This window comes from Halichoerus grypus, chromosome 2 (assembly GCF_964656455.1).
Source record: "Halichoerus grypus chromosome 2, mHalGry1.hap1.1, whole genome shotgun sequence".
NCBI classification, from domain to species: domain Eukaryota; kingdom Metazoa; phylum Chordata; class Mammalia; order Carnivora; family Phocidae; genus Halichoerus; species Halichoerus grypus.
The window spans coordinates 195,405,845-195,429,916 of record NC_135713.1 but is presented as its reverse complement, the minus strand read 5'-3'; the positions used below and the strand labels follow the sequence as shown (position 1 = coordinate 195,429,916).

Below are 24,072 nucleotides of genomic sequence, written 5' to 3'. Positions count from 1 at the left end.
CTTGGAAGGAGTGGGCCGGCTCTAAGCAAAAGCAGTCTGTGTGAAGACCCAGAGGTGAGTAAGATAATGACTTTGAAAACAGTTTGGAGGGGCAGCATTAGTGAATTCATGTAAGGGGAGTATGGCATAGGACAAGCAAAGAGAGGTAAGCAGGAACCAGCTCATGAAGGTCCTTGAAAGCCTATTAGTAAATTTGAATCCTCTCCTAAAAGCAGTGGAGAGCAATGAAAGGGTTTTCAGTGGGGGAAATAATATAATCAGGTTTATATCCAAGAGTGGACACTTGGGCTATAATGTGAAAAATTGCTTAGAGGGAGGCAAGGATGTCCAGGAGACTAGTTACTACACTGGAGTGTGGGGCAGCCTGATCGGGTGGAGGCTGGCAGAACAGGTGCTGAGAGGATCACCGAAGGCAGAACGAAAGAGAGAGAAGTTTACTGAATACACTGGGAGGGAGCAGTGGGCAGGACAGCAAAGTGTAGAGACTGTCTGCCAGGAGGCAGTGGTGGGGGGCTGTAGTTCAAGGGGCGGGGTGAAGAAGTATAGGAACATACAGAATTTTCCTTTTTTGGTACCTGTGCTGGTTGTAAGTAGCCCATTGGTCAGCTAAGGCCTATGGGTATTTTGAGGTAGGTCTCTTAATGAGCTTGTTTGCATTCAGCCCGGTGGTCACTGTGGCCCCTTTGACCTTACTCAGGTTTCCATTGCTCAAGCCTGTTGTCCAGAAGTAGCCTCTACATTCCCCCCCTCCCTCCCCGAGATCGACAATGACAAATCTTTGGCATTTGGGCAGAGGTCTCCTCTTTAGTAGTTGCTTCATGCTGGACCTGGGGGAGGGGGTGTCCCTACCTAAACTTGTCTGTTTGTCAGGGGTTCTGTGCAAGTTACAGACCAGAGCTTGGTATTATACTCATGTGCTAATGGTAATTTGAGTGGGATTCCCTGGTGGTCAGGTCCATGGGATTTAGGGGGAGGGGACTCTCCCTGTTGGATCCAGCCCATAGAAATGATGACTTTATGTTAGAAAAGTGGTAATGTGAATGAAGAAATGTAGACTTTCTGAATATTTATAATATGGCCTTAAAAGTTAAAAAAAAAAAAAAATTTATCCTTGAAGAAAATGAAATCACATTCTACCCTGTGCTCTGCTGGATTTGGCTCACAGGCTGTGGTTTGCTGACCTCTGCCTTAGACTCCTAGCTTTTCTAGCCTTGCTTTTAAGGTCTTTCTCAACACAGCAGCTAGGGTGATCTTGTTAAAACCTATTTCACATCTTGTTACTCCTCTGCTGCACATCTCCCATTGGTTTCCAGCCTTACTGGAGTAAAGGCCAGAGTTCATACTATGGCTGACAAGGCCCTTTATGAGTTGCCTTCTGTATTGGTTAGAGCAGACTAACTGATAGAATAGGCAACTCCAGATTTTCAGTGACTTCATACAGTAGCAGTGTATTTTGTATAAAAGTTTCATTTGTCAGGGAGGCGATTCGCTGTCTCAAAGTTGTTCAAGGACACAAACTGACAGAGTCTCCCCTGTTTTCAAAGTATGTGCCTAAGGTCTCTGGGCCTTGACAGCCAGCCACCTGACAGGATGCTTATGCCGGGGGTAGGCTAAGGGCATGAGGGGATCAATATTTTATCATACTTGTACATCCGGCTTACCAGTTGGGAAAGTGATTTAATGTGATTTTTTTCTTTTTAATGTTGGTTTGGGGTTATTTAGCTGTTTAATAATTGATTCTGGGTCTAGAATTTTGACGTATCACACAGGAGATACTTGCCAAGTTAGGTCTGTTAGGTATATTTAAAAATTGGTGCATGCATCCTGGATATTTTAGTTCAGAGTTTTTCATTTGCAAGCAACAGAAATGGAATTCAAATTGGCTTAATTTTTAAAAAGGGAATGTATTGGTTTGCATAATTAAAAGTCCAGGGGTAGGCCTACTTTAAAGCACAGCTGGATCCAAGTGTGGCTTCCCTGTTTCTCATTTAAAAGTTTTAGTTCTCAGTTCAGTGGTTTTGGCTTTTTTATATACTAGGTGAATTTTTCTGATATTATTGCTTTACTGAATGACACTTTAAGATCAAGGTTGCTGGACCAAAAATTTGACCACTTAGAGGGAAATAGGGTTAGGTTTCTACTGGTATAATTATGTTATTTTATTATATTTTTGCATGGGATGGCACCATGTGAACAATTGGCTGTGGTAGAGCTTTTACATACTTGCAGGTATATGCACAGACAAGTATAGTAACGCTTTTCCCTGCTCTGCTTGTCTGCAGGCAGTGAAGTGAAATCTGCAAGAGTCCTGCTCGCTCAAGGCCTGCATACAGGAAAGAAGCAGGGGAAAAGCGTTACAGTCAGCTTTTGTTCTACAGCATTTTAAAACATAACAGGTATGTCAGATTTTTGGTCTGTCAGCCTTGACGATGCCCCTTGAAAACTGACTACTCTCTGAGATGATAGGTCATATCATTGAAATGTTTTTAAAATGTGACTGATAAAAATTCTTGTAACATTTTTGTTCTTGGAAAGAAATGTCAGAAACTCCTTTAGTGTTAATTGACACTAGCTACTAAAATAGATTTTTACTAAGAAAAATTGTCACCCAGCCTGATAGTGGCAGATGTGATGAAGGATATATTAAAAATTCTTTTTAGATTTTACTTTTAAGATTTTTTTAAAAGTTTAAATTCAGTCCTGTGGGATTGATTGAACTCAAAACATATTTTGCATTATTTAGTCATACTCTGAAGCATTTGTGACTTTAGACTACAAAAGCAAAAGAAAAATTTCACACTAACTACTTGTAGTTGCCAAGTTACTCATTCAGTCATGTTGTGTTTTAGGTATATTGGAAAGTCTGATTCAGTTACGATCAGTGTGTGGAATCACAAGAAGATCCATAAAAAACAAGGTGCTGGATTTCTTGGTTGTGTTCGACTTCTTTCCAATGCCATCAACCGCCTCAAAGACACTGGTTGTGAGTAGACACTAGTGCTTTTTAAAATTAAAAAAAAAAATATATATATATATATATATTTGTGTGTGTGTGTATACACACACACACACACATTTTTTTGGGGGAGGCAGGGATTCAGAAACTTCCTATGTGTGTTTGAAACATTGGTAAAAATTCTTGGTTACATTTATTTTATGGACTTTATGAAAAGAATGAAACATTTAAAATATGTGAAACTTGAACTGAATCAGAGCTGATGCTTAGTATCCAGTGAATTTGTAAGTGTTAGGAAAGGTTTGATATCCAAGAGTAAAAAGAAAGGTGTCAAAGTATATATGCCTTTTTTTATTTCTTAGTACCCTTCTCTGGTTTTGGTGGATTTATGAGATAAAGTGAGTTTTATTTAGGTGATTGGAATGTTTAAAGGGGAATTATTAGTGAATAAGAGTGATATATAAATGGGGTGAAAAAAATTAAAAGTTCTGGAAGGTAAGACATTGAGTGTAAGACAGCTGTATTAACTACTTAATTATAGCTTAGTTTTCCATCATCCTGGGCATTTATAAGATCAGGCCAAGGTCAGGACATTAGAAATGATTTCCATATTGGATTGACAAGTTTAATTAGCATATGCATAATTCATGTAACCAGGTGACAAAGCATCTTTTGGGGGATTATTCCCATTGAGACATAGATGAAAATGTCTTTTTCAACAAATTTTTTTTGTTGTTTCTACAGGATTCTTTTTTATATAATACAAAAAATATTGCTAGTCATTCATCGTCATGGAATTTTAGCCCAGATGTCTGTGCTCAACAAAAATTCACGTAGAATCTAGCTAAAGAAATTAATTAAAAATAGAGCAAATTTAGCTTTGAATATTAGGTATATTGAGATGACCCCTTTTAATGTATGATATCATAGTCCAGATATATAAATATTGATCTGTTACAAAGGGAGAAAATTGTGCCAGAAGTCCTGAGTTGAAGGAATTTAAAGGCACTTGAGAATTTCTTGTATTTCTGGGTTGACAGGGTGACCCAGCAGGAAATAGAGGACGTTGGGTTTGGTAAAGGTCTAGCATATAAAAACGACCTGTTTTATTACCCAACCCAGCAGGCAAACTGAAGACTTACAGGCCATATGTACGACCTTATCTCTGCTTCAGTTTAGCCAACATATATTGAACCTTTAATGTGCCAGGTACTGTTCAAAACCCTGGTGATAAAAGGTGAAAAAGGCATGGATCCTGTCCTCTGAGAAGCAAGGGCAAGGGCCTGCTGGCAAAGGGAGGAGGACTCACTGGAGAGACTGAGCAAGAGAAGAGGAATTGCTTTGCAGAAGTCCACTATGAAGTGGATTTAGCAGTGTCCATTTATTTTGCAAAGGGAAAAATGTCTGTTTTTGGCTGGATAACCAGGCACTATAGTTTTGGGACACAGAGTTTTCTTTCTGCTGCTGTGAGTGTTTCATTGCATTTATTTACTTGACTCTTTTGATGTGCCATAATATTTGATTTATCAAACATTTATTGAGCACCCTGATACAGTGTGTGGAGTGGAAAATACAATGACTAACGTATGGTCTCCTCTTATCAGTTCACAACTTCTTTAAATAGACAAATGGCATATAACTGTACAAGAATTCAGTTTTAAGTGCTATAATCAAAAGCAATTGGGTGACACTGTTCCTTATTATAACTGACCAGGTCAGTGTGATGTCTGTTCTATAGATGAGGCATAAGGGAGTAAATAAGTTGCCCCTAAATGAGTTAGTAGCCAAACTGACTCAAATCCTTATCTTACAGTTTATACTCAGCTTTTTATTAACATTTACTTTGTGTGTGTGTGTATGGAGCTCATTTGAAATGGTTAGATAAAAAATAACAGTGATAATAACTAACATTTATTGAACACTTATATGCCAGGTACTGTGCTAAAAGTTTTACATAATTACCTAATTTGATCCTTAAAAAATATGAGGTAGATACTACAGTTATATGTGAGAAAATCAAGACTCAGGGATAAATTGCTTAAGAACAACAACTATTAAGTGACAAGCCAAGACTCAGACAAAGTGGTCTGAAATCTTTGGAGAAAAAATAATTGCATGTTGGTAATGTATACACCAGTGCCTTATGGTTTTTGAAATCTGAATTTATCAAAACTTTGTTAAGACATTTATACTAATTATATATGCAGGTAGAGATTTTAAACATTTGTTTCATCTTTAAAACATTATTTAAATGATAGACCTGATTGCCATTGGATTATGGAAATTTACCGTCACTCTATAGAAGCTCTGATACCAGCTTATTTTTTAATTGCTTTTTTTGTTGTTGATTTGAAATAGATCAGAGGTTGGATCTGTGCAAACTTGGGCCAAATGACAATGATACGGTTAGAGGACAGATAGTAGGTAAGTGGAATTTAAAGTCATGTGAAATTTTGGCATCATTCAGACTGACCTAAACTCTAAACATCTTTCAAATCCACGTACACTAACGATAGCTTCATTGTATTGGCTTGAGTTAAATGAGTCACGTAAAATGTTTCAAACAGTGGCTCCAGGTTCCAGGCTACCTTAATTTAAAGAATTAAAAACAAACAGGGGCGCCTGGGTGGCTCAGATGGTTAAGCGTCTGCCTTCAGCTCAGGTCATGATCCCAGGGTCCTAGGACCGAGCCCCACTTCGGGCTCCTGGCTCAGCGGGGAGTCCGCTTCTCCCTCTCCCTCTGCTTCTCCCACTGCTCATGCTCTCTCTATATATCTCTGTGTCTCAAATGAATAAATAAAATCTTTAAAAAAAAAAAAAGAATTAAAAACAAACTCCCAAACTATAAATAATGTTAAAAAAAAAAAAAAAGAGGCTCCTAATGTTGTGAAAAACTATTGATCCTTTAGGCATTCTTTTAAAGACAGATTTTATATGTGGTCTGAAAGTTTCCTAAAAATAATTCTTTTTTTTTTTTTTTTTAAAGATTTTATTTATTTATTTGAGAGAGAGAATGAGAGACAGAGAGCATGAGAGGGAGGAGGGTCAGAGGGAGAAGCAGACTCCCTGCCTAGCAGGGAGCCCGATGCGGGACTCGATCCCGGGACTCCAGGATCATGACCTGAGCCGAAGGCAGTCGCTTAACCAACTGAGCCTCCCAGGCGCCCCTAAAAATAATTCTTAAACTGGTTTTTGAGTAAGAATATTCTATTGAATTTTGTTTAGGCTTTACAGTTTTAAAATAAATGATCTGTGCTAATTGAAAAGAATAAGAGGAATGATAGAATACTGATTGGAAAAAGGGAGAGGTTGTAATCTTTCATAAGGGACTCGTGGGCTATCTTGAATTGACTCAGAGGAAGGGCTTTATACAAAATTTCCTGAGGCTCAAGAATTGATGGATTGAGCTTTCATGAAGATACATAATATGTGGGGCGCCTGGATGGCTCAGATGGTTGGACATCTGCCTTTGGCTTAGGTCATGATCTTCAGGTCCTGGGATTGAGCCCCACATTGGGCTCTCAGCTCAGTGGGGAGGTCTGCTTCTCCCTCTTTCTTTGCCTCTCTCCCTGCTGTGCTCTCTCTGTTTCTCTCAAATGAATAAATTAAAAAAAAAAATCTTAAAAAAAAAAAAGATACATAGTGTGGTAGGACACCAAGATGGGCTCCTTTGAGGCTTCTTAAAGAAGAAAACATAATTGGAATCTTACCAGTTTACTATAGAGCAGAATTTAGGATAAGTTGATTGCTTTATGAACCTATCAGAGAGGTTTTAGTTACTGAAGTTACTTTTGAAGGGCTTCATTTCCCAAGGAAATGAATTGGGTTCATAGTGAATTGCCGGAGTAGCAACATAACAAAGCCCTGTGACAGTTGTCATAGGGAAGTATCTACACTACAGCCTTACTGAGAATTCCTGTCATTCTTAGATTGAGAAGGGAGTAAAAAACTCAAAAATAAATGCTGGCATATAAGACCTTTAAATGTGATTGTTCTAACTTTATTTGGTTTGGTATGTTATGTAATGTTTGCCAACTAATGTCCATTAGTAACAAGATAGTTTCACTAGGTACAGATTGGCATTTCTAAAAACTTTCCTTTGTCAGCAATTAGAAATAAACCTATGGAGTATACTATATAAAAAAGGAAAGCTTTACTTTAAAATGTGTGTGTGTGTTTAAATTTGAAGCTTTTGTGTGAGTTTGGTTTTCATAGTAGAGATATGTTGGATTCAAACATTATGCTTTATGATCTGCCATTTAAAAATGGAATAAGTTAAAAAAAAAAAAAACTAAGTTCCAGTTCTTGCTGAATTAGACCTTTACAAATAATCATGTATATGTGTATATAAAATCCTTTTGGGAAATGGAGAAAAGTACAGTAGAATACTAACTTTAAAAAATATATACCCTTTCTAATAATTTTATATACATTTATATGTGTATTTTTTAATTTTTTTTTTAATTTTTATTTTTTTAAAGATTTTATTTATTAATTTGACAGAGAGAGACACAGCGAGAGAGGGAACACAAGCAAGGGGAGTGGGAGAGGGAGAAGCAGGCCTCCCGCTAAGCAGGGAGCCCGATGCGGGACTCGATCCCAGGACCCTGGGATCATGACCCGAGCTGAAGGCAGATGCTTAACGACTGAGCCACCCAGGCGCCCTATATGTGTATTTTTTTATGATTTTGGTTCATTGAATATAAAATTTTTGTTTTCTTTCACTTACTGTAACTATTATTAGTGTTTACAATTAATGATTTTAAAGGATGAATTATATCAATATATCATAACTTAATTACTGGACTTTTAAGTTATTTTTTTGCTATTGTAACATTGAAAGTTGCAAGCATTTTTGGACACTTAGCATTATCCTATTTTTGGAGTATTACCTTAAAGAAAAATCTTCCAAATTGAGACGACTGATTCAAGGTTATAAATCCTTTCCCTTGTTTTTGAATCTGTTACTCAATTCTTTGCATCTCTTGTGAGGTTTTTATTTTTTTGTTATAAAATCAAATCAAATAAAAATATAGACAGAGAACATAAGGAACATTCATAATATGTCATCATTGTCATTACCTTGATATATATACCTTTTCTGTTTTTTTAAATGATATTACACTGTGCAGAATTTTAAATAACCTGTTTTAATCTGTCCTAAACATCTTTTGTTGTTGTTCATGTATCCATTTCTGTAACATTTTTAATGTTGTACAGCAGTCCATGGTGGACAAATAATTAATTTAGCTAGTTCATTATTGCTGGATATTTAGACTGTTTCTGATGTTTTAATGTTATGAACAGTGTTCTTATAAACATAGTATTTCTATGACTCATTTTACATATTGCTAGATTTAGGCCATTTAAAAACACAAACCCACCTAAAAATTGCTTAGGTGTTTTGTAATATAGCAGTCTGGAGTTGAAGCTTGTGAAATCCTTAATTTTGAGCCTTAATATTATTCTAAACAAAGCTAATGAGAAAATACATAGTTTTTGTAGTGATTATATCTAGATAAGCATTTCACTTAGCTTTTCTGTATAAAAACTGGTTAATACTGTTTTCTAGTACAATTTTCATATAATATTTTATGTTCACTGAGGAGAGAGGTATGTTACAATGTTACCTATAAATGAAATTCATATAAAGGAGTAACATGTTGAACTTTCTGATTTTTCAAAATTTTTGCAGAGCTGGAGAATTTCAGAATTTTGAGACTCTTCCTAGAATGAAGGGTGTTAAGATGTCATACTTTATGTAGTAACTGATTAATTCTTTAAAAAGTTGGGTTATAGTCAGTCACATTTGCCTGTTCCTGTTTTATCTTTTGGGAGAATTGCCAGAAATAGAATTAAGGAATATTACAGCAGCAAGGAAGGACTTCAGACATATCAGTTAGTCTAACTTCCTCATTATTTAGATTATCTCAACTTTAAGAATGTTAAGTGTTTTGTTGAAGGTCATTGTGCCAAACTAGGTTTTAGAGCCTGGTCTAGAGCTTACATCTCTTGCTTGCAAATTTATAGTGGTAGTTTTACACCACACTAGATGATTATGTACTGTTTTAACTCATGGAATCTAAGTATTGCCTGATTGCCAAAATCCAGTGTTTTTTGTTTTTTTATTTTTTATTAAGATTTATTTTAGAGGACGCCTGGTAAGTGTCTGCTTTTGATTCAGGTCATGATCCCAGAGTCCTGGGATCCAGTCCTGCATCAGGCTCCATGCTCAGTGGGGAGTCTGCTTCTCTCTCTGCCTCTCTCCCCCTACTCATGCTTGCTGTCTCCCTCTCACAAAAATAAAATCTTTAAAAAAAAAAAAAAAGAGAGACTTATTTTAGAGAGCTTGAGCAGGAGGGGCAGAGGGAGAGGGGGAGAGAATCTCAAGCAGATTTTGATCTCAGGACCCAAGATCAGAACCTGAGTCCAAACCAAGAGTTGGACTTAACCAACTGTGCCACTCAGGTGCCCCTGTTTGTTTTTTAAAGATGTGTCAAGAATTAAGCCCAAATTGATGTGAACTTTTCCAGTTCCTCCGTATGTGAATATACCTTTCCTGTGTTATGTCTCTTTTGAGTGTAGTAGAGGCCTTGCATTGCCCCATTACAATGGGCAAAAAGGATTTAAACTCTCCTCCATGAACACAGTAAGGCATAGAAAATCATAAAATTGTAATGTCACTCCTAAAGGGAAAAATCTCGTGGAAAAAGAAATTACAGAATTTATTAAAAGCTGAAGAGTTCATTCTAAAGTATTAAAATAAGATAAGCTAGATGTCTTTTAAAGATATATATTTTAAATTGTAATAAATCTTTCTAGTTTTACGACTCTTAGTAATTTTTTTGTTGTCTTATAGTAAGTCTTCAGTCCAGAGACCGAATAGGCACAGGAGGACAAGTTGTGGACTGCAGTCGTTTATTTGATAATGATTTACCAGATGGGTAAGCTCAGATCATTAGATAAATATGTTGATAACATCCTTCAAATAATGACAGATAAGTTGGTGTTTATTGTGTACTTAACTTTAGAAATTTGCTAATCAGTTCCAGAATCTAGATTTTCCTTGTACTTGGAAAATTAGCAAGGAATCTTGTCAAGACAAATTTATAAAATAAACCATGAATTAGATATGTTAAATTTGGTTTTTAAGAGTTTTGACTAGGAGACAAATTGCTTGACAAATATAACTTTCCTATAAATATTATGTATTTAAAAGAACAACTTTTCTGGGTGATAGACATTGGAGAGGGTATGTGCTATGGTGAGCGCTGTGAATTGTGTAAGACTGATGAATCACAGACCTGTATCTCTGAAACAAATAATACATTATATGTTAAAAAAAAAGAAGAAGAAGATAGCAGGAGGGGAAGAATGAAGGGGGGAATTGGAGGGAGAGAAGAACCATGAGAGACTATGGACTCTGAAAAACAAACTGAGGGTTCTAGAGGGGAGGGGGATGGGGGGATGGGTTGGCCTGGTGGTGGGTATTAAGGAGGGCACGTTCTGCATGGAGCACTGGGTGTTATGCGCAAACAATGAATCATGGAACACTACATCAAAAACTAATGATGTAATGTATGGTGATTAACATAACATAATAATAAAAAAAAGAAAATAAATAAAAATAGTTGATCTCCAAAAAAAACCCAACAACTCTTTTGTTTGATTAAGTTATTCAAAACCAGGCATATAAGTGCTGAATCTGAGACATTACTCCATTTAGAGGGATGGGATAGAGATTTGTGGAGTAAAAATTTTAACAACATAGAAACATTTATTGAGCATGTGTGTGTCAGGTACTGTTATAAGCACTTTTTGTGATACATTAAATCATTTAATTCACATGTGTGTGATTCTGGAATTACACCGTCTGGGTTCTAATCCTTACTCTTTATAAGCTTTATGAATTAGTTTAACTTCTGTAAGCATTGGTTTAATTTACTTACAGAAGAGGATTGTGATAATAGTATATATGCCATAAATTGTGAGAATTAAATGAAATCATTCATGTAAAGCACTTAGCACAATGTTTTGCACATACGAAGTGCTTAATAAATAATTAGCTACTATTATTACTCCTGCTGCTACTGTTGTCACCCTCATTCATTTCATAGATTAAAAACAGTGGGACTCGGAGGAGTTAAGTAAACTTGCCTTGAAGGCCGCATCGTGAATGGTAGAGCTGGAACGTAGACTTAAGCCTGGATTCCAAGCTCATACTTTTGATCGCTGCTCTCTGTCTTTGTTGGATACTAGCGCTGACACTTTTCTGACTTTATTTTTAACTTTCAAAATATGTTTAATTAACACCAGTGAGGTATAGTTTATATACAGTAAGTTATTTAAAGTATATAATTGGTTGAGTTTTGACTTAAATTATTTTTGATACGAAATTTTACATCCAAGCCAGGGTATTTGCTCATTTTGTTTAAAGTCTTAAAAATTGCCATAATTTAAGTCTTCACTTTAGCTCCTTGATATATATGTTAACTTTTGTGGATGTGAGGTAGATTACGGTAATTTTGAATGGGACATTTGAAATAACTAATCAGTATTAAGAGATTACAACAGTGTGAGGCTTATTCTAAGCTTGCTCTACTTTATAGTACTTTTTCTTCCCCATTTGTTTTTATATCACATCATTTAAAAAATTCCAGTTTGGGGGGTGCCTGGGTGGCCCGGTTGGTTAGGCAACTGCCTTCGGCTCAGGTCATGGTCCTTGGAGTCCCGGGATTGGGTCCCGCATCAATCCCGCATCATCGGGCTCCCTGCTCAGCAGGGAGTCTGCTTCTCTCTGTGACCCTCCCCCCTCTCATGTGCTCTCTCTCTCTGTCTTTCTTTCTCTCATTCTCTCTCTCTCTCAAATAAATAAAATCTTTTAAAAAATAAATAAAAATTCCAATTTGGTCTACATTTTATAATACAGTTGTACATGCATATAATTTATAAATTAATTGATAAACACTACATTTTGTGCTTTAATTGTTATCACAGGGCAAAAGACCTCTTAAGCATCTCTTTATTTCCTATTTTTTATGGTTTCTAAATCTCTGCCAGGGTTTTGGTGGAAATATTAACATTACTACATTTCTGTGGTCATTTACCTATATTTTTTTGTTGTTATTACATGCATTAAAAAGTTACTGAGGAGGAAGTACCATTCTTTTAAAAAAAATAATTTGGGTAGGCTAAATGCTTTAAAAATTCTTTTATATACTTTTGTGTTAATTTTAAAAATTAGGTGTGATTTTTATTTTTAGTATGGCTTTTTTTCCCTACTAAATTCTGGAGAAATTAGTATGATCTAATTGAGTGTTGATGTTATTCAAGAATTCAGAGTTTGGCTGATGGAAAATATTAGTCACACCTCAGTGTAAATATCTTAGAAGGTTCAAAATTCCAGAAGATACATTGTACAGTTTTAAAATAAGCTGACAAAAATTCCGGTATTCTATTGATTTTTCAGTTGTCATTCCTGATTTATAATAGCAGATGTCTTCCTGGCTCATTTATTGTACTAAAAACATTCTGTATCCACCTTCCTATTGATGCCTTATCTCTTAATTTTTATTTAAGCTGGGAAGAAAGGCGAACTGCCTCTGGAAGAATTCAGTATCTAAACCATATAACAAGAACTACGCAATGGGAACGCCCAACACGGTAAGAACACATAAATGTCTTCCCGTGGTCTGTGCTTTTTGCCTTCTTGAATTCGTTACTTTCTGTTTATCTGTCAGCTTTACCAGATTTCCTTTCTTGGTTTATACTGCTCAAGATCAGTAGATCTTACAGCAAGTGCCAATATTATTTCCAAAAGTAATTTTCAAAAAAGATTGTTTAGCAGGTCATCCTGTTATTGTAGCTCTAGGGCCTGTGATGGTACTTAATAAATATTTATTAAATGAGTTAACTGAATAAATTGAGAAGTCATCTTATTTCTGGGACTCTTAAAAAAATTTTTTTTTGAGTCTGTTATTGAATGGCTGTAACAAAATATATATACTGGATCTTTATTTGTTCAGTCATGTCGGGGTATGATTATATTATTATATTGCATCCAGTAAGGTCTGTGATCAAGATAAGAACCAGATGCTCTGAGACCATATGGAGGACACCTAACTTAGAGTGGCAGGTAAGGGGATGTTAGAATCTGCAAAGGAAAACCCTGAAGGAGGAGAATTTCTGAACTAAATCTTGAAGAATGTTAGAATTTAACCAGGTAAGGGGAAGGTGATGAAAAGTATTGAGTAGTGGTAACAGCTATCATTCAGTTCACCAGATGGTTATATGCCAATTACTATGGTCAGCATTTACACTGTAACAGTGAACAAGGCAGAAGGGCCTTCATGGAGCTTAATGTATAAAGATATGGGGATGCAAGATAATTTTCAGAAACTCCAAGGAAGTACTTTTTATTTTTATTTTTTAAGTATTTTATTTATTTGGGGCACCTGGGTGGCTAAGTCAATTAAGCGTCTGCCTTCAGCTCAGGTCTAGCACCAGGTCCGGCTCCCTGCTCGGTGGGGAGCTTCTCCCTCTCTCTCTGCAGCCTCCCTGCTTATGCTTTCTCTCTTTCAGTCTCTCTCTCTCTGTCAAATAAATAAATCTTAAGAAAAAAGATTTTATTTATTTATATGAGAGCGTGCACGTGCCAGGGATGGGGCTGGAGGGGCAGAGGGAGAGACATTTTTATTTTATCTGAGCATAAATGAATGTGTACTTGTGTCAGTGCTTTAGTGAAGTCCCATTTCGTTCTAACTCATTTAACTGATGAAACTGACTTTAATTTCCACATGTATAAAGTTGATTGTGGTTGTAAATGTTAGTTTAAAAATTAACTCTTGATTATCCTCTTATATTTTGGATGACCTGTCAGTATACTGGGAGTTCTTTGAAGAGTCACACCATCTTCTTTATTCATTCAATAAATATTTATGAGCTACCCTTATATATATATATATATGCCAAGCACCATTCTAGGTGCAGGGGATATAGGGAAACAAACTAGGTGGACTTTCTACTCTCAGTAAATATTCTAGTAAGGGAAAACAAACAAGGATGCAGATAAAAATTGCTATGCTGAGAAAGTAAGGTGATGTACTTACCAAATGCCTGGGTGATTACCTTCGAATTGAAGGTCTGGAAGGACCTCTCAGACATTTAAGCTTAAACTATGATTTGAATGACAAAAAGGAGCCCGGCCTAGGGAGAGTAGGAAAAAAAAGCATTCTGGGTGGGAGGAAGAACTCCTTTCCAGCCCTAAAGGTAAAATAGTGTTGGCAAGTTCAAGGAGCAGGAGGAATGTCAGTGTGGCAGAAGTGGAGTGGGAGAAAGGTGGGAAGTCGGGTCCAAGAGGTAGGCTGAGGCTAAGTCAAGTCTTGCTTTGTTAACTAGTGCTCACATCTACAAATATATGTGGATTTCATATAAAATGTAATTCAAATCAGTATAAAATGATTTAAATACATAATTGACAATCTGCCTGTAACAGGAGTTTTTTTGGTGTTTAGAGGTGTCAAGCTTGCTTTTATTCAGAGTTTTTGAAATCATTATATTTGTATTGATCATTCCGTTTTCTTGTGATTGTTCCTGCAGTACATACATTGTCTAGAGAACTCTACCTTTGATATCTGAGTTGAGTAACTTTTCTTCCCCCTTACTTTTCAATAGACCAGCATCTGAATATTCAAGTCCCGGCAGACCTCTTAGCTGCTTTGTTGATGAGAACACTCCAATTAGTGGAACAAATGGTGCAACATGTGGACAGTCTTCAGATCCCAGGCTGGCCGAGAGGAGAGTCAGGTCACAGCGACATAGAAATTACATGAGCAGGACACATTTACATACTCCTCCAGACCTACCGGAAGGCTATGGTATGACTAGCAGAGGAAAAATAACGTGTGGCTTACTCATTTCAGCTTGCTAAGAAAGCCAGAAAATCAGCTTTAAAGAAGTTATTAATCTGGGTTTAGGGATTCTACATGAAAATAAATGTGTAAAACCTCCCAATCTGAAGTGTCTTTGAAGTGGTAGAGGACTACCTAACCAGCGGTTTGACTTGGGCTAGTCATTTAACCTCAGCCCTTTTGCTTTTTTATAATGAAATGAGATGAATGATGCCTCTCCTTGTCTCAGAGGTACCATGAAGAGCATATGTAACAATGCGAGGGGACTTGCAAATAGGCACTCTATAAAGGTAAGATGGTATTGTTAGTGATAATAGTAATCTGAAGTCAGACCTGCGATGTATTTTCCAGACCTACATATTTAGAAATGCCATCAGAAATATGCTTTTGAAGTTATTTATATCTTTGTATTATCTATAATTTTGGATTATCTGCACGATTTGGGTTATTGTTGTAAATGATTTAGTCACTTCTATGTTTGTATAAAATTATTATAATCTTATATAATTTCCTAAATTGTAGAATTTCATGTGGAAGAGACTTGAATCTTCTGTTGGATACAGAACTTTCTAAATTAATCACAACCTGTGAATACTCTCGTAGATACTGGGAACTCAGCTGTCTTCTCCTTTCTTGCCAAAAGTTAACCAAAGTAATTATATCCTTGCCCTCAAAACAGCCTGTAGATAAACCATATCTGGGCTGATGGTGACACCTAATGACCAACATTGGGAATCGCCTGATCTAACTTGAGTTTTATTTTTCCTCTACAATGTGTTTTAAACTGTTCTGCAAATGCATGATTCTAGCTTTATTTTTTAAATATATTTTAACTTTTTTTTAAAAGATTTTATTTATTTATTTGAAAGAATGAGAGAGAGAGAGAGCACATGAGAGGGGGGAGGGTCAGAGGGAGAAGCAGACTCCCTAATGAGCAGGGAGCCTGATGCGGGACTCGATCCTGGGACTCCAGGATCATGACCTGAGCCGAAGGCAGTCGCTTAACCAACTGAGCCACCCAGGCACCCTATTTTTAACTCTTTAATTAAAAATTTGTCTGTTAACTCTGCTGTGCTGCACAGGTTAACCTAAGTAGCACAGTGGTGAGAGCATGGCCTTGGGAGACAGACAGACCTGGGCGTATATCCTGGCTCATTATTTAATTTCTCTGAGCCTCAATTTTATCTTCCATAAAATGGGGAAATTGATGATGATTTCAGGTGTTGGTTTCATGTGAAGTGTCTGACACAGTTTCTAGCATAGAAAGCACTTAGTAAACTTTGCCTGTTATTATTAACGTTCAGACCTTAGAATAAAGTATTTTCTGTCATTACTCTTTAATTGAGATTATAAGGCAAGCTGTTTGGAGGTGGGGGTGGTTATATTTTTACAATATTTGTGTGATTTGGATTAAAAACAAATTTTGTACAATCAAAACCTGGGAGTAAAGTGGGTACCAAGGCTGGAATTATTTCAGCTGTCATCTGTCACCAATTTTAAACATTTTTATGTTTATAATTTTAAGAAGCTTAAAGTTTAAATTGACTTTATTATAGGCTTATAAGCAAATTTATACTAATAAATATTAGCAATAGTTGTATTGTTTTATATGTTGGAATTTTTCATTAGATTTTGTTTAAGGACAAGTGGTTCTGTTGCTTAAAAACACAGTTAAGACTAAAAACCACCATTGAAGAAACTTTTCCATAGATTCCTTCCCTTTTGCCCCAGCTTCCTTATTCTCTTCCCAAGGGCTGAGAGTTAATTCTGCCTTTGACCTTTTTCTCCAGAATGCATGCTTGTTCTTTGGTCCTCCTCTTTCTAACTTTTTATTTTTGCATTTTGTCTATTTTTGGCTATAGAGTGTCTCCCCTTTTAAAATGGCAAAAAAATTCCATCTTTTTTGCCTTTTTTGAGTTTAAATGGTAGTCTTGAGAAAACACCTCTCTCAAGAAAAAAACTTAAGTTTTGATATAAAATTAGGCATAATAAACAAGCATTACCAGCCTGCAAACCCTTTAAAAGTTTTTACAAGTCTTTGCAGAATCTCCCCACAGTTGGTTAGCCTCTTCCTCTGAGCTTTCTTTTGTTTCCCCTCAGGCTCCACTTTAAGACAAATAGAAGATCATTTCTTCATGTGTGTTTTGTTGAAATATTGGTGCTGTGACAATCTTGTTTTCTGTTTTCCATAGCAACATGTTTAGTATTTGAGCCACATTATAAATGTAGTTGGCTTTCAGATAGCTGGCCTCTCTAACCCTCATCACCATTTATAAGATTGTTTCCAGGAGAAAATGTATTGAGTTGAAAAAGAATGATTTATAAAGCATTTTTTGGTAATGCAATAGATTGGTAATTTGGAGCATTTAACTATTGATATAATTATCATCCTAGTGTCTATAGCTGTCTTTGATTCGGACATTCTGAATATGTTTTTATTAGTGTTTCTTAATTTTACAGAACAGAGGACAACACAGCAAGGTCAGGTGTATTTCTTACATACTCAGACTGGTGTGAGCACATGGCATGATCCAAGAGTGCCTAGGTAAGAACATATCCAAATACTTTTCACACTGATGGATACCTTTTTACCTAGGATTTCTTTGATTATTTAATCTTCAACTTACAATGGTTTATGTAAAAGTTAGGCTCTTTGTGACAGTCATTTCAGTTGACATTTAGTAGAAAGACTTTCCTGTTTCTCTGCAGTCTCACCCCAGTGCCCTGCCCCCAGCCAGCCCCCAGTCCTTCTACCCTCTCACCCTTAAGAAAAAAAAAAATCAGGGTGAAAACGTGGGTCTTTTAGGAATTTGAAAATTAACCCGGAGAAGAACATAAAAACCTTACAAAACATACATCCCCTCCCCCCCCCTTTTTTTAAGGGTAATAAATTAATATTTTAATTTTTAGTTAGGCCTTTTAAAAAAGAGGTTTATTTATTTTAACTTAATGTGAGAGTATTCAATGTTCTTTTATGTATTCCTTAATAAAGTTTCATTTTAATATAAAAAAGAAATAACCTAATTAAATCTTATTTATTTAGGACGTTTGTCACTTTTTTTTGGCTTCAGCTATCACTATCATGTGATTTTTCTCTTTTATTCCATTAATATGACATTACATTGATCAATTTTCAAATACTGAACCAGTCTTGCACCCTTGGAATAAACCTCACTTCGTCGTGGTGTCTCATGAATTAAATTTCTTTTAAGTACCAGAACTTGTACATTTAAACTGTAGGCCTTGTTGAATGCATTTACTAACCCAAATGTCGCTCTCTTTTAACTTGAAGAAGATGGAATGACATACAAATCAATTTAGTAATTTAACATAATTTTTGATACATTTTAATATCAAGTAATAAGTTTTTCAAACACTGTTTAGCTCTTTTGAGTTACTGAACAGATGCAAAGTGTCAAGTAGTTCAGTTGAAGCTACAAAAAAGGTTGAGTTCTAAATTCTAAATCAACTTGGTACGCTGCATATATACCTTTATGAGATGAAGATATTTTATATTCTAAGTGTACCATTCTTTTCCTCCAAAAAAAAAAAAAAAGACCATGGAGCATGAAGAGATCATTTTCTGCCCTAAGCTTATACTCACAGCTCTACTTGTCAAGAGTCTTGCATTTGAATCAAAAACAGATGTGACTAGCTGATCTTGGATTGCTTTGATACTCTGTATTTACAGTGGACCCTTGAACAATGCAGGGTTAGGGGCACCGACCACCCGCACAGTCGAAAATCTGTGTAACTTTTGACTCCCCCAGAACTTTGCTAATAGCCCCCTGTTGACCGTAAGCCTTACCGATAACATAAACGGTTGATTAACACATATTTTGTATGTTATATGTATTACATATGTATTCTTACAAAAAAGTAAGCTACAGAAAAAACATTAAGGAAATCCTAAGGAAAGGAAAACACATTTATAGTTAAGTACTGTTCTGTAAAAAATCTGTATGTAAGTGGACCCACACACTTTAAACTTGTATTATTCAAGGGCCAACTGATATTTATAAATGAAGCTATTATAATGTAAATGTTTTACTTTGTGATACAGCTTAATTAGAATCTTTTGAGGGTGGCAAGCAAGGAATGTGCTATCATTTTCATTATTGTATCAAGGTTGCCATTTCTTGTTTCTTGATAATACAAACTGTTTAAAAAGTAGTGGGGAAGAAATTTTGTTTTATTAATAAGCTCACTGAAAAAAGCTAAGGGCCTAACTTTTAGAAACATGAGTTTTGTTAATATAAATTAGGAAAAGAAGTGTTTTGGATTCTGTTTATCAAATTGTAGGTCAATAATGAGCTTTTCTATAAAATAATTTAAAATAATTTAAAATTTATATAAAACAGAAATGATTTTTTTTAAACTAAATGATTTACAATAGTGAGAAAGTTGATCTTGAGTTATCCGTTGAAAGAATAGTATGTAAACTGGCACCAGAAGTTGAAATTGAGAGAGATTTTGGGACCACCTTTGATAATGTTTCTTATTCCTAAGGAAACATGTCAGTTTTTCATTTATGAGTAAAGGGTTTCTATACAGGTTTAAGAATATTTTATGTTGAGTATTGAATAATGACTTTAAAATAGTGCTCTGGATTATTTTTCCTTAGTCTCTATGTTCCAAATTGTTAATGTAAAAATGTGTATCATATCTTTTGTTTTGGAGGATCCTGTAAGTAAAGATGCCTTTTTGTATGGAGGACCTTTTGTCAAAGCAGACCATGAATACTTAGATTATATTAAAATATCATCACTGTTCAAAGACATTTATAAAATAGTGTAGCTCAGACACTTTAATTTTATAAGACATCCAGTAAACTTAGATTTATCTGAGAAGTCCCATTTTTGCCATCTTTTGCATTTCTCTTTAAAACCGTGATTAATGCCTTGTTATTCATTACATTTCACCCTGACTATGTAGTCTTGTGGTACAGATCTGTATCTTTATGGCTGTATAACATTCCATTTTTCTTTAATCTTTTCCTAATTGGGCATAAAGATTGCTTCCAGTTTTTTGCTCTTTTAACCCATTCTTTAGAACTCTCCCACATATGACTATAGATTTATAAAATTCTAAATAAAATGATATAAAACTAAATTTTGCATTATATCAAAAGAATTACTCATTCTTGGATTTCAGTAATCGCTTTTCAATTCTAAAAGTTACATTTAAAAAATCCATCTGTTCATTCTTTTTTTTTTTTCTTTAAAGATTTTATTTATTCGACAGCCAGACACAGCGAGAGAGGGAACACAAGCAGGGGGAGTGGGAGAGGGAGAAGCAGGCTTCCCGCCAAGCAGGGAGCCTGATGCGGGGCTCAATCCCAGGACCCTGGGATCATGACCTGAGCCGAAGGCAGATGCTCAACGACTGAGCCTCTCCATCTGTTCATTCTTAATAATCTCTCATTGATAGTTTGTCTTTGTAATTATTCCCCTCCCCCCTTTTTTTCACTTGCATATCATAGCCGTTCTGTTTGATCTCTGACAGTATTTAGGGATCTAATTCTGTGGTTTATTGTTTCCACTCACTCTCAGTCATCATGACTTTTCTTTCTGGAGTGTGTGGTGATCTTTGGGAGTTTGATCTTTAATTGGTTGGAGTTCTGTGGACCTAAAATGGGAATTTAGGAAGTTTTCCTGAATCATTTCATCTTCCCTTTGAGTTCTTGGCTGAGTGGGGAAGTTCCAGATTTCCTTTCCCAAACTTCCTGCTGGCCTGGGGCTGAGTTTCCCAGTTAACAACTACTCTCTGGCAGCCCTACCTCTCTGCCCGCCCACCTGCCTGATGCCATCAGCTCCAGCTCCAGCCACCCGGTGGGGGGAAGGGGGGGTTGTTCTTGTTTTGTTTTTTGTTGTTGTTGTTTTTTTTTTAATTTGAGGAGGATTCTTGGAACTTTTTCTCTCTCCTCTTTTGAGACTAGCAGTGTATTTTCTAAGCTTTAGTTGTTCTGTAGCAGAGTCTCTTGGACCTATAAGCAGAAGTCAGATCATTGTTTCAACAAATCTGTGGGTGCTTAGATGTGTCCATCATTATGCTTCACCATGACCAAGAAGAGGTTATTTCAGGAGAATCTTTTTCTAGTTTAACTTTTAAAACAAGATTTCTAGTTTAACTTTTAAAACATGAGATTAATCATTACAATTATCTGTTATAGTTTAAGTTTACATTAGACATGTTTTTATTTTATTCTTTAAGGTTCTGTAAATCTTTGTCTATATATAATAGTATTTTAAGAATGTGTAATACAGTAACAGTGGTCTTTGATCCATTAAAAGTCTTTTTGCCTTTTTTTTTTTTTTTTTTTTTACTGTAGCAGTAAGCTTTAGAGCATTTTTCCTTAGGTGTCTTAAAAAGGTTCTTCATTCACTAGCTTTATAGCTTTCAAAATTCAAAGTGGAACATTTTTCCTTTAATATATATACTGTGATTATTTTCAGGGTCTCTAAATCAATAACCTTTCCAGTGTTGCTTTGTTGGAGAGTTTAAGATTAATATGGAGCAAACATTTAGTTACACAAATTTTATGTGTAATGAAAGTAATAATTGAAGGGAAATTTTAGAAAACATTTCATTCCTTATGTCACTGACATTTGTAAAACTTTTGTCAGACAAGTATTGAAGCACAGTTTATGTTGGCAAATGTTGTGATTGCTTTTATATTAATTTAAAATCTGTATTACATTAAAGCCCAGGAATGAACTTACTAAAAATGTAGGTTATGTGATAAGTTCCTGAGCCATTTATGAATTGGGTTTTGAATATGCAAGTTTGTTAAGCCATTGGGAATTAAATATTCTAGCTGAACATCTCAGGTTTCTGAAACAATACATTTTCTCAGACTTCATGGAATTGTTCTGTGTCATTTACACTTGCCTGGCCCAGCAGGCCCAGCAATGAGGTATTTTTTTATTTTATATTTGTTTTTGCAGGGATCTTAGCAACATCAATTGTGAAGAGCTTGGTCCGCTGCCTCCTGGATGGGAGATCCGTAACACTGCAACAGGCAGAGTTTATTTCGTTGACCATAACAACAGAACAACACAGTTTACAGATCCTCGGCTCTCTGCTAACTTGCATTTAGTTCTAAAGTAAGTTTTTGAAACAATACATGTTAAAGTGCAAGCCAGAACAAGAAAAGCCTAAAGATGCTTTTTGTAATATAATAGAATGTCTGCTCTCTTCAATTATAAATTACTTTTGTTGGATGAAATTTTATGTAAGAATATGACATGTTTTGGGCGCCTAGGTGGCTCAGTTGGTTGAGCGACTGCCTTCGGCTCAGGTCTTGGTCCTGGAGTCCCGGGATCGAGTGCCGCATTGGGCTACCTGCTCAGCGGGGAGTCTGCTTCTCCCTCTGACCCTCCCCCCTCTCATGCTCTATCTCATTCTCTCAAATACATAAAAAAAAAAATCTTTGAAAAAAAAAAGAATATGACCTGTTTTATTCTCATACATGAGTATTTTAAACCCCTGTGCTTAATTAGGAACCTATCCTGGAGTGTTAAGGAAAGGGTATGTACCAAAGGTGCATCATAGCACACTTGAAGAGACAAGATGCTTTACAGGGTAGATATTTTTTATTTTTTCCGTGAGTGCATCAGAAATAGCTTCAGGATAGCTGAACCCATCCCAGAGGATTTTTTTTTTAAAATCATCTTTATTGAAGTGTACATGACATACAATAAACTGCATATTTAAAGTGTACAATTTAAGTTTTGACATATTATGCATCTATGAAACCATCACCACAATGTAAATAGTGAACATATCCATCATCCCCCCAAATTGCCTTGTGCTTCTTTGTTAAGTCATCCTCCTGGAGGGCTACCCCCTGTATTCGTTTCCTAGGGCTGCCATAATAAAGTATCACACACAGGTGGTGTAAAACAGCAGGAATTCGTTCTTGCACAGTTCTGGAGGCTAGACGTTTAGAATCAAGTTGTCAGCAGAGTTGGTTCCCTCAGGAGGCTCTGATGGAGAATGTTCCCTGCCTCTCTCCTAGCTTCTGATGGTGGCCGGCAAAACTGGCTCTTTCTTGGCTTATAGACACATCATCTGTGTCTTGGTCTTCATTTTCACATGGCCTTCTGTGATCTGTTTCTACACACAAATCTTCTTACCCCAAATGTGTGGGTTTTTCCCTCAAACCTTCCAGTTCTCCAGATCTCGGGATACCAACTGAGTGTGCAACAATTGAATTCAGGTCTGACGCTACCTGCAGTCAGCATCAGATCCCACAGGTTAAGGGCTCAGTCTCACAAGAGCATCACCACTTCAGAAGCCAATCCCAAGTACCAAGTGATCTGTACTACTTTTTTTTTTTTAAAGATTTTATTTATTTATTTGACAGAGAGAGACACAAGCGGGGAGTGGGAGAGGGAGAAGCAGGCTTCCCGCGGAGCAGGGAGCCCGATGCGGGGCTCGATCCCAGGACCCTGGAATCATGACCTGAGCCGAAGGCAGACGCTTAACGACTGAGCCACCCAGGCGCCCCAAGTCATCTGTACTTCTTATTGACTGGCTGTAAATTGGGGAGTTCCCATGACTCCCTCTTTGGGTTCAGTAGTTTGCTAGAATGGTTCACAGAACTCAAGGAAATACTTTATTTGCCATTACATTTATTATAAAGGATACCACTCAGGAACAGCCAAATGGAAGAGGTGCACAGGGCAAGGTGTGGGGATGGGGGAACTTAGAGCTCCCAGGCCCTCTCCAGGTGCTTCACCCTCCCAATGCCTCAGTGTATTCTCCAGCCTGGAAGCTCTCTGCACACCGTCATTTGGAGGTTTTTATGGAGATGTCATACATAGGCATGATCAATTATTAACTCAAACTCCAATTCTCTCCCCTCCTTAGAGGTTGGGAGGATGGGGCTGGAAGTTCCAGGCTTCTAATCAGGCTTTGGTTTTTCTAGCAACCAGGTCCCATCCTGAAGATATCTAGGGCCCCACCAATAGTCACCTCATTAAAACTAAAAAATGCTCCTATACCCAGGAAATTCTAAGGGATTTAGGAGCTCCTGTCAAACCGGAGGCAAAGACCAAATATTAGAACAAAGGACACTCCTATCATATCTGTCACTCCAGAAACTGCAAGGATTTTAGGAATTCTGTGTCAGGAACTGGGACAAATGCCAAGGTTTATTTCTTATTCTACACCTTTTTGTATGTCTGGATCCGAATTTCCCTC

General features: G+C 36.4%; 1 protein-coding gene across 3 annotated transcripts in view; it reads left to right on the top strand.

Moving 5' to 3' along the window:
* The window catches only part of SMURF2 (SMAD specific E3 ubiquitin protein ligase 2), a 123,910-nt gene that overhangs the window by 67,968 nt on the left and 31,870 nt on the right, over window positions 1-24,072 (top strand). For all 3 annotated transcript variants that reach the window (XM_078065934.1, XM_036116268.2, XM_036116266.2), the window contains exons 4-10: window positions 2,850-2,983; window positions 5,315-5,380; window positions 9,816-9,900; window positions 12,536-12,619; window positions 14,630-14,832; window positions 17,326-17,410; window positions 21,813-21,971. In XM_078065934.1, the coding sequence (XP_077922060.1) occupies window positions 2,850-2,983; window positions 5,315-5,380; window positions 9,816-9,900; window positions 12,536-12,619; window positions 14,630-14,832; window positions 17,326-17,410; window positions 21,813-21,971 (816 nt within the window). The remainder of the gene's footprint in view (window positions 1-2,849; window positions 2,984-5,314; window positions 5,381-9,815; window positions 9,901-12,535; window positions 12,620-14,629; window positions 14,833-17,325; window positions 17,411-21,812; window positions 21,972-24,072) is intronic.